The following is an 11,196-nucleotide window of genomic DNA, read 5'->3' as shown; positions in this document are numbered from 1 at the left end:
ATATACTTCTTAACGTTTAAATAAACTTGATGAGAGAAGACGAACCCGGAGCCCACTCATTTACTACATGAGTAAAAAAGGGCTACACATGTAACACTCTGATATTAACGATCTCATTATTTATATTACAGTATGTGAAGTGGATCAGATTAATATGGAAATCTTCAAACAATATTTAGATTATTAATGTATTTATACACGAATGTATTAACTCAAAATTTTATAGACTTGAGTGGATCAAAAGAATCTAAAGAAAATCGGAATCAAATTGATTCTGGAAATTACTATCAATACCCATCGTATGTTTTACTCAATAAAAATAACTACAACATTACGAAGACCTTCATCTAAAAATATAAAATAACGACACGATCAACAGGAAGAGAAAATCAGTTGAACTGGAGTTGAACGAATGAATCCCCAGGAATCAGCCTGTGACTATAAAAGTTCCTCCTCTCAAACTTCAAGACCTCCCCATGTTCACCGCTCAGAACATGAGGAGGTCTGAGGAACACGAGGAGGTTCCTCAGACCTCCTCCTGTTCACCGCTCAGAACATGAGGAGGTCTGAGGAACCTCCTCCACAGCAGCGAGGGGAACCTTCCTCCTCCTTTGCTGATGTTAGCGGCCGTGACTCTGGAGGGAGGCAGGCAAAGGCGGCATGTGTTTGCGCCACATAGCTCCACATAAACCGATTGCATCCCCAGATTTATCCCCAAGGTGTTTTTAGGACATCCAGGGAGCTAATGGGGGCTAATAGGCTTAGCACTTGGAGGTGTATTGTTCGGGATGCTTACTGGCAAGGTTTGCTGAGGGTAAAACGCTAAACGTGCGGATTACCTCCAACACATCCCTTTAAAGTGCTGTATAGCTCGGACTTAGCTAATAGGATCCTCGGGGGGAGCGGGGGCCTGGAAGGTGGGGACGGTCAGGAAGGTCAGCAGATGCAGGCGGCAGACTGTGGCAGGGCTAACAGGAGGATTACAGCCCTCAGATTACACGGGTTCTGGAGGAACCTGGGGGGTGTGGATGATGCAGAGAACCAAGGGGGGGGGGGTCTCATATCAGCATTTGTCTGGGGGAGGGGCAGAACATAGAGCCCAGTTCACCCCTGATGGAGTGTTTTAATGAGGGTCAGATTATCGGTGGGGGTGTCTGCAGGTTGCTGCTGCAGGACGACCTTGGATTATCTGCAGCGGATTATTGTGAGGTTTACAGTATCATATTTTTGTAATGGGATTTCCTGCAGAGTAGAAGGCTAATTGGAGGTGTCTAAGTCGATTGTGCGGGTGTGCACAGCTCAGCCAAGAACAATAAGATGAGCGTGCACGTGCTCGTGCACACACGGACAGACTCTGTTGCCGTTATCGTTTCAGAACGGCTGTTTTACAACTAGAAATATAGAATTACCTGCGATAATCCTAGTGTGAATGCTGTAAGATGAATGTGGCCGCTGAAGACGCTAGTGGTGACAGATGAAGATACTTAAATTGAAATGTAGCTGAAATATTAGCAAAACTCCAAAATAGCCTGAAAAAACTGAAAGAAAATTTAAATTTGCTCTAACAATTAGCAAGTAGCAGAAATATTGGCTGAACTCCTAAATAGCTTAAAAAAACTGAAAAAAAACCTAAATTAGTCAAAGCATGTAGCTGAATGAAATAATAGCTAAACTCCAAAATAACCTAAAAAAGAGAAAAAAGACCTAATTAGCCATGAAAATTGGCATGTTGCAGAAATATTAGCTAAACTCCAAATAGCTTAAAAGATTTCAAAAGCCCAATTTGTCATAACAACTAACATGTGGCTGAAATATTAATTAAACCCCCTAAAAGCTTAAAAAACAGAAAAAATAGCCATAACAACTAGCATGTGGGTGAAATATTAGCTAAACTCCAAAATGGTTTAAAAAATGAAAGAAAAAAAAACTAAATTAGCCAGAACAATCAGCATGTAGCTGAAATATTAGCTAAAGTAAGATTTAAGTAAGATTTATTATTGAACTGCACCTGAAAATCCGATTTTCTGCTGGAATTAAACTATCTATGAGGAAAGTGACTGTGATGCTCTGAGATGGATAACTGCTGCCCTCTAGTGGTGATAAGAGGAAACTACAAAGCAGATCCAGCGTTTCTCAGGATGAGGAACTTTTCTAAAACAGCTGCTTTCTTCATGATGAAGGTAATCGACCTTTCGTCTCCGGCGGCGGTCTCAGAGAGGACGTGACCTGGCTCATGACCCCTCGCGAGCAGATGAGGAAGATGACAGCGCTGGGAGAGCAGGGGACTCTGGATGAGAAGCACTGGTACCGACTGGTTAACGGCATGTCTGCTGGAGGTGAGAAACCTTTCTGAGGATCTTCATCATCATGGGCTTCTCCTCACACCTTTGACGCTCCTTCTGCTCCTGCAGAGCTGAGGCAGAGGCAGGAGATGATCATGAGGAACCAGATGGCCATGGCTCCACAGATCCTCACGCAGGGACAGCAGCGGCTGCAGGGCGTCCCAGCGCAGTTTGAACCTCGCTTCATGGAGAGGTCTGTACATTCAGTGGAAGGGGGAGGTTCCTTCAGCTGAGTGATGCTTAAACACAACATCATGTAACAGAAAAGCCGCTTTTCTCCTTCACAATCTACTGGAATTATCGTGTTAACAATAAAAAAGTTACAGTAAATCAAAGAACATGAAGACTGGAGCTCTGGAGTTAAAGGGTGAAGGGATGCTTCAGGTTTTTTTGAAAACAGCATTGTTATAAATCTCAGAAATTTGTTTTTCTGCAAATTTTCCCAAATTATGGATTTAAAATGAAATTTGAATTGATTAAAATGTATTTATTTGAGATGTTCCTGATGCTGCGTGTCCAGAACATCAACTCTTGATCTTAATCTCTGTGTTTTCAGTCTCTTTTGCTGCAAATCTTTGTCAAACAATGAATATTTCTGGATTTAAAAATGATTCTTGTTATAATTTTTCCATTTGCTGTTTCGTTCTATATCAGAGAGTTGGTTCCTCCCACTGAGATGGTAGCTTCCGAAGCCAGGCAGATGCACATGGGACCTCATCTTGGACCCCCTCTGCCCCCCCATGCCAACGTCCTACCTGGGAGGGGGTTTCCTGGGCCAGGTGAGCACAAAGCATGTCCTGACCGCCTCCCCCACAAACTCTGCGTTGACGTTTCTCCTACGTTTTTCTAGCTGGATACGGCTTCCTGCCCTCAGAGCCCATGGAGACGGTTGCTAGGCGACAGGAACTCCTTCACAAACAGAACATAGCCAGGTACGCGTGCAGTAGTGCTGCCACAAACCATTATTTTAATAGTCGACAAATCACTGATTATTTTTTCTGATTAGTCAACCAATTGCATCGTGGACAAAGTGGATGTAAAAAACACATCGTTAGCTTCAAACTAACTAAAATCTAGATATATAGCATTACCTGCGGTAATTCTAGAATTTGGTTGCCGAAGATGCTAGTGACGATAGCTGAAGATGCTAAAACTGATTGCTAAAAATGCTGAAGTTGATATCTGAAAACGCTCAAGCCGATAGTGAGCTAAAATATTATTTGAATGACAAATTAGCCTAAAAAACTGAAAACAGCCAAAGTTAGCCAAAATAGCTAGCATGTAGCTGAAATATTAGCTAATTTACAAAACAGTCTAACAAACTAAAAAGTCTAAATTAGCTGAAATAGATAGCATGCAGCTGAAATGTTAGCTAAATTCCAATATAGCCTAAAACTTTAAAAAAGTCAAAGTTAGCCAAAACAACTAGCATGTAGCTGAAATATTAGCTAAGCTCAAAATTAGCCTCAAAAACTTTTAAAAAGTCCAAATTAGCCAAAATAGCTAGCACGTGGCAGAGATATTAGCCAAAGTCCAAATTAACCTAAAATTAGTCTATTTACTTATTAAATTAGTCGTCGACTTTTTTAATCGTCGATTAGTCCTCGATCAGTCTTCGATTAGTTGACTAATCGACGACTAATCGAGGGACCCCTAGCGTGCAGTACGATGTCTCCTCCTAAAAGGGGGTTCAGAGCGTCAGTCACAGCTTTCCTCTCACGCTCAGGATGGAGATGAACGCCATCCTGCATCAGAAGGAGCTGGAGAACGCCCACCAGAAAGGGTTGATGGGAATCGACAACCCCATGTCCTACCCCTCCAACCCCCTGATGTTCAGAGGGCGCCAGCGCCTGCCGGACGGTCACGACGTCTTCGTCCATCGCCCCTCCCTGGATGAGCTTCACTCCAACAGCATTCTCATGTCAGCCAGTCCCTACCCGCCCATCAGCACCCTCCACAGGGAGCGGGGACGGAGGGCGGGAAGGAGGCCGACCATTCACAAGACGGCAGAGAGCCACGTGTCCAACCTGAAGGGCCAAGCTGAAGACAAGAGCGTGGAGCAGAGCCCGGAGGCCACGTCGGGGGAGGAGAAGGAGATGGAGGTGAAGGGGGACGCCGGGGAGGAGGGCGCCTCCAGCAAGACGCACCAAGAGGCCAAAATAGACCCTGAGCTCCCCACAGGGGGCAGGAAGAAATACAAGGAGGGGGAGGCGGCTCTGCGGAAGGCGTGCCCCGCCTCTCAGGACGGATGCTCGGACGTGGCCAATGGGAGTGCGGGTGACAAAGACATCTCCAGCCAGTGTTCTGCTTTCCAGGAGAAGTTCATGTATCCCTCGGCCGGGATGCCTTACATGTTCCCGGTCCCCGGAAACGGCTTCTTACCACCAGGTGAGTTGGTGAACTTCCTGCTGTCATGGTGACCTGCTCCGCTCACACGCCGCGTTTGCCTCAAAGGTCCACCAAACCTCTTCCTGAACGGGGATGAAGCTCCTGAAGACATAAGGAAGTGGACGGTGAATGACGTCTACAACTTTGTCAACAGCATACCCACCTGTTCAGAGTACGCCCAGGTAAGTTTCCACCACACACACACCAGCTGCTGCTGGGGGCGGGACTAATGAGACGTGTCCTCCAGACCTTCAAAGACCACATGATCGATGGGGAGACGCTGCCACTGCTGTCAGAGGAGCACCTGCTGGACACTCTGGGGCTCAAACTGGGTCCAGCTCTGAAGATCCGCTCTCAGGTACACAGACCCTCAGAGGGGGGGGGTCCAAAAACCAGTCTGTGTGTCGGTGAAGACTCTCATCGTCTGAATCCAGAAAGAGCTAGAATAGTTGTATTACCTGCAATAATACGAGTGTGAATGTTTACGCTGAAAGTAGTCGCTGAAGATGCTGAAGCTTTTTGCTGAAAATAGTGTGATTTACTTTAAATACTGAGGGGATTTGCTAAAAATGCAAAAGCTATTTAAAGACCGGAAATTTTGTTAAAGAACTATGAAAGAGCGCTGAGGTTGACCTAAATTTCTGAAAAATTGTAGCACAATTGCCTAAAAATCCCTAATCCATGACGATTTTGGAAAAATATTTAGTGTGTTGCTGTAATGTTAGCTAAACTCCAAATCAGCATAAAAAACGTCTAAAGTCAAACATAAACACAGAGGAGCGACAGACGGCAGGCCGAATGGGTGCAAAGTAGTCACCTGTTGTGACGTCTGATTGGTCAGTTTCTAACTTGAACTGCTGAAAAAAATATCATGAAGAAAAATAGGATTATCAAAAAGATGTTAAAAAAGTATCAGATCCAGAATGTTTATTCTGACCAAGTGAATGACTGAGAAATAACTATTTATTTATCTACAATCGTCTATGGGATTTTGGCTTCTTGGATATATTTCCTGTTTGGAACACGAGGGGGCGGAGTCACTCAGTCCAGTTCTCAGATACAGTCAATGACCTGGACCAGGGTCTACAACCTCCAGCTCAAGAGACACATGCCACTCTTTTATTATCTACTAGTCAAGGCCCGGGGGCCGGATCCGGCCCTCGGGGTGATTCTATCCGGCCCTCCAGATCATTTTATTTGATTGTTATTAATGACCCGATGTTATCTTGAGCTCATTTCTGACTTGTATAATTTTGACAAAATATATTTTTATGGAGAGTAAAATATTGAAAGTTATTTAAGGTTTAAGTTGATTTATTCAGGAATAATTTTCCTGCATTTTTATTATTCATAATTATGTTAAAAAGTTACAGTTTTTAAGTTTTAAAAATTAGCATTCTGCTAGCTTTTTGGACTATTTTGGAGTTTAGCTAATATTTCAGCTACATGCTAGCTGTTTTTGGCTAATTTAGGCTTTTTTTAAACATTATTTAGACTGTTTCTAATTAGGCTAATATTTACATGCTAGCTGTTTTAGCTACTTTGGGGTTTCTTTCCACATTTAGGCTATTTCAAAGTTTTGCTATTTTTCAGCTACATGCTAGCTGTTTTGGCTAACCTATTTTTTTAGACTAATTTAGCATTAAACTAATATTTTAGCTCACTATCAATTTCAGCATCTTCAGCAGCCAAATTCATCTTCCAGCATTCACACTAACATTATCACAGGTAATGCTATATATCTAGTTCATAATTATGTTAAAAGTTACGGTTTTAAAGTTTTAAAAATGTAGTTTTAGAGTGTTCAATAAATGTTTATCCTGTTCGGCCCGCGACCTCAGGTATGTTTTGGATTTTGGCCTCTTGTGCGATTGAGTTTGAGTTTATTTTTCCAAACAGTGAAGCAGCTTTGCAGCTGTTGTTGGGTTTGGGTCAGGAAGAAACTGACCTAAATGGCCCCTAAAGGTTGCAGACATCCGATCTAGACCAACAAAAACCTGAACCCCACATTCCTGAGATGAGTGTTTTAGATCTGTGGACATTTAGCATAATTTAAAAAATAAAACAAAGGAAGAAATCATGAAAGAAACTTCATATGAAGAAAATCTCCTCACCTGGACAAAATCCTTTCTACCGACTCTCCTAGATATTGAAGTAAAAAGTGGATCCACATGGAAGCAGCAGCAGAAATATTTAATGTAATGCTGGTGTGAATGCTGTAAGCTGAATTTGGTCGCCGAAGATGCTAGTGATGATAGCTGAAGATGCTTAAATTGATTGCTGAAAATGCTGAAGCCGATAGCCAACTAAAATAATATTTGAATGCCAAATTAGCCAAAAAAACTGAAAACAGCCAAAGTTATCAAAAACAGCTAGCATCTTCTTGGATTTGTAGTTTTGGTGAAGAATATTAGATCCTCTCATCCACCACTGCAGGATCAAAGTGATGCTAACATCTGACCGTTGCTCTGCAGGTCTCCAAGCGCATGGGCAGCATGCTGTACATGATGAACCTGCCCCTCCCCACCACCGCCGCCCTGCAGCCCCCCACCGAGAAGCCCGGCGACCGCACCCCCGACATGGGCTCCCCGGTCAACTGCAACAGCGAGGACATGATGGCCTCCCCGAGAGACCCCGACCTCCTCAAGTCCATGGAGCATCTCCACGAGGCCGAGAACCCGTCCCCTCCGTCAGCCGGCAGCGAGAACCCCTAGCTATGAGCCGGAACCGAACAGAACCGAGTTCTGCCTCACTGTGTTTCTGGGGTCAATCCAGTTAAAGACGTTTTCATGCTTTTAGGTCCATGTTCTACCAAACCAGCTGTTTTTGACACGCGTGTACATACTTTGTGATACGGAGGATTTGAGTTGTTTTATTTTATTTTGTCTTTTTCATCTGGAAACTTCTCCTAACTGTAGTTTTCTGTCAGAATCAAACATTTAAACACTCATACCAGACTGTATATCGTTTTTTATGTCAGATGTTTCATAACTTTTGCTTTTGATGGACAGTAAACACATTAGTTGTTTTTCATATAGGAAACGTTCCTTCAGTAACAGAGTGTTAATAATGAGTTGGACTTTTGAAAAAGACAACATGTAATTGTGATAAAGCTTTTGAGTAATAAGTGCTTCTATTTAAGTAAATTCACAGTGTCTGTAGAACTCCAATATAAATAACATGTTTAGGTGAACACTAAGAAATATTTGGTCATATTTAACTTTTTTCCTGTTCAGGAATAAACTTTATTACTTTTCCATAAAAAATTATCACGTTTGAATTTAAGGTTAGTTTTTTGACCTGCTGGCTGCTCATTTTTTTTTAGTCCTGAAGCAGTTTTTTTTACCAGTCACATATTTTTGTTTAAAGAATGTGTTTCATGACCCACACGGTGCAGTAATGGTTAGAACTCTCACAGCAACAAGGTCCAGATCCCGGCTGGGTCTTCTCTGTGTGGAGTCTGGACGTTCTCCTCATGCATGAGAGGGTTTTCTCTGGTTTCTTCCCACAGTCCAAAAACGCTTCACAGGTTCAGTAGAGTCTCAAAATTGACCCCAGGTGGAGTGGGTGGGGTTACATACCCCCTGCAACACACTTTACCCAAGAGTAGCTGGGATAGGCTCCAGCAACCCTGTCACCTCAAAAAAACTGCAACAGGTTCTGAGAATGGAAGGATGGATGGACAGATGGAAAGATGGACGGATGGATGGATAGATGGATGGATGGATGGACGGATGGATGGATGGATGGATGAACGGACATATGTAGGGATGGATGGATGGACGGACGGACGGAAAGATGGATGGATGGATGGATGGATGGATGGATGAACGGACATATGTAGGGATGGATGGATGGATGGATGGATGGATGGATGGATGGATGGATGGACGGACGGACGGACGGACGGACGGACGGACGGACGGACGGACGGACGGACGGACGGACGGACGGATGGATGGATGGATGGATGAACGGACATATGTAGGGATGGATGGATGGATGGATGGATGAACGGACATATGTAGGGATGGATGGATGGATGGACAGAAGAATGGATGGATGAACGGACATTCCTTCAGGAATTGCATCAGTGAATCTGATTTCACCGATTCACACAGGTGGTTTGTCCGTTTTACGCCGGATGTCCTTCCTGTGTTTTTTCAGCTGGGATGAACCGGATAAAATGTAACCTGGTTCATCAACTCAGTTGTTTTTTTGGTCAATATCATAAAACATCATGAAAACTTTAAATCACTTTAATTATTTTGAGATGCTTGTTCGGTTTATGACATTAACACCGGTAAATTCCAGATCCCGCAGAAGAGATCAAGATTTTCCTGCATCACAAATACTCAGCAGGAAGGGGAAAGAAGCTGCAGTTTGATGTCAAACCTCTTTTCTAGGTTAGTCAGACCTCCCAACTCTCGCGATACTTGCCGCGCGTGCGCCGTCTCGCGCACGGAGGAGCTGAGTTGGAGGATCATGGCGGAACGCAGGAGGCACAAGAAGCGGATTCAGGTAACTCCTCTTCACCCGAGCTTCACTTTTGCTCCTCGACTTTTTCTCAGTGTTCTCAGTAAAAACCGCGGCGCCGGTTCCCGCGCGGCAGCCGCGTCACCGGTTCCCGCGCGGCAGCCGCGTCACCGTCCGCGCGGGGATGGAGCGGGCGGCGGCTAACGGCAGCTAGCTTTAGCCGATCCCCGAGTTTTTATTTCTTAACGTTCCCCGAAGCGTGGCGGTGCTTTCCCGCGGCGGGCCGCTCGTGGACCCGGACCCCTCGCCGGAGCCGTCAGCTTTGCTCTTCCGGACCGGACGGACCCGTCTTCAGGCCGACAGCTGCGTCAGCTCTCGGCCGTGTTTACATAACGTGGACTCCGTCCGTTCTGCTCCTCGTCGTTACCGTTCGGCGGGGTTGGCTCCCTTGCGGCTCTCTGACCACCTCCATCCGGCCCCCGACGCCGCGCTCCGGTGACCGTAAAGCGGCTGCAGGTTCTTCCGGCTGCCGCATCACTGCATGTAACGTAACGGCGTGTAACGTCATGTAACGGAGTCCCGCAGCATCTCGAGGCAGATGTTTGGAGTTCGGTGACGGTCTGAGCCGAAGACATTTTAACCGAGTTTACTGCTCAGTCCGGACGGGACAACTTTTCAAAGTAATATTCTGGTTATTTATCAGAGGAGGGTAGTTAAGTTACCGTCACTTAAAGGAGTATTTTAGGAGTAGTTTTACTGAACTTGTATTAAAGTAGATTAATAATTAAAAAGGCAGGAGTTGTATTCAGATGGAGGAGCTGTAGTCGTGCGTTTACTGTTTTATTGTGAAAGGGATGAGGCTTCACTTCCTGCTTTCATCAGCATCCTCCTGAGGTCTGCTGGTGTTGATGGAGTTCAGGTCAAACCACAGTTAAAACCTACAGTTCAACAAGTTCAAACTTTCTGATAGTGATACAGTTATTACTTCAGTCATAAAAATCAGCTGTTTTTAAATCAAATAATTTAGCTCAAACAATCAAACAGGAGTTTGACTGAGAATTGACCTAAAACAGCTCAAAACAGATGATGAAGAGGCGTCTTTTCTGTGTCTTTTCTGTGTCATAAAGATACTCCCAATGCATATGGTGGTTAACCTGTCATACTAGACACCCCTGCAGTATTACCTGAGGCACAGGTAGGATGGATGTCTGTCAGATGTTTTTATGAACTCCTTCATGCAGACACACGTTTACCATCCACACAGTATTTATCTTCTGTGGGTTTTATCTGCATTTCTTTAGAAGCTCTTGCCGTCTCATTCTTTTAATCTGAAGGTGTTTCTGGTTTCTAGAGGTGAGAAACGTTTGGATTTAAAGGTAAGAGGAGCTCTTTAATCAGTTTATTATATTTCACAGCTGAAATGAGTGAAAGTAGAATCTGAGCGGTTCAGATGAAGATGCCGTCTGCTTGCACCTCCACATTCTGGTCTAGTTACGATCTAAATATCAGTTACATGAAAAACCACTTTTCTGTGTTTGAGGTCAGACTGCAGTTATTCAACCACTTAACAGTCTTGGTGTCTTATCTTGTGGATGTGCTGATGGCCGTGAGCGGAGTGGGTTTGCCCCTTAGACTCGGGAATGACATAACGTGGCCTCCAGTCTGACTCAGCTCCTCTAACGAATGAGTTTATAGTCTGGAATTGACCACAGAAGAAGCTTCATTTGGATCAAAACTTCTCTACCAGGAGGATTTTCCTCATCTGGTGCAGGAAGGTGATCGATTGATAACCAGCTTCTCTAAACTGAACCGCGTTCTGGTCAGTCGTCCTCTGCTGTGGGTCAGAACCAGAGTTTTCCTGTGGTTGAAGCTCGCTGGCAGCAGAGCGAACGAGTGATGGGACGAACGGCGAGTGACGGGACAATCTGTCTCACTCTGATGGACTTTTGACTGTTTCAAGTTGGCGTCGGCTCATCTATTATATGGATTT

The 11,196-nt window shown here is 44.4% G+C and overlaps 2 protein-coding genes across 2 annotated transcripts in view; both read left to right on the top strand.

Annotated features, from left to right (window-relative positions):
* The first annotated feature begins 2,200 nt into the window (after positions 1-2,200).
* Positions 2,201-8,043, top strand: samd7 (sterile alpha motif domain containing 7). Its single transcript, XM_024274484.2, has 8 exons — positions 2,201-2,336; positions 2,412-2,535; positions 2,997-3,121; positions 3,193-3,274; positions 4,069-4,730; positions 4,797-4,912; positions 4,978-5,088; positions 7,205-8,043. Exons 1-8 carry the CDS (start codon positions 2,234-2,236, stop codon positions 7,442-7,444), a joined length of 1,563 nt encoding a protein of 520 aa, XP_024130252.1. The 5' UTR covers positions 2,201-2,233; the 3' UTR covers positions 7,445-8,043.
* A 975-nt stretch (positions 8,044-9,018) lies between these two features.
* The window catches only part of sec62 (SEC62 homolog, preprotein translocation factor), a 10,379-nt gene continuing 8,201 nt past the window's right edge, over positions 9,019-11,196 (top strand). Inside the window, exon 1 of the mRNA XM_024274489.2 lies at positions 9,019-9,251. Within this exon, the coding sequence (XP_024130257.1) occupies positions 9,117-9,251 (135 nt within the window). The 5' untranslated portion in view covers positions 9,019-9,116. The remainder of the gene's footprint in view (positions 9,252-11,196) is intronic.

Source organism: Oryzias melastigma, linkage group LG17 (genome assembly GCF_002922805.2).
Source record: "Oryzias melastigma strain HK-1 linkage group LG17, ASM292280v2, whole genome shotgun sequence".
Lineage (NCBI taxonomy): Eukaryota > Metazoa > Chordata > Actinopteri > Beloniformes > Adrianichthyidae > Oryzias > Oryzias melastigma.
Note: the sequence above shows the minus strand (reverse complement) of the source record. Positions and strands in the feature narration are given on the sequence as shown.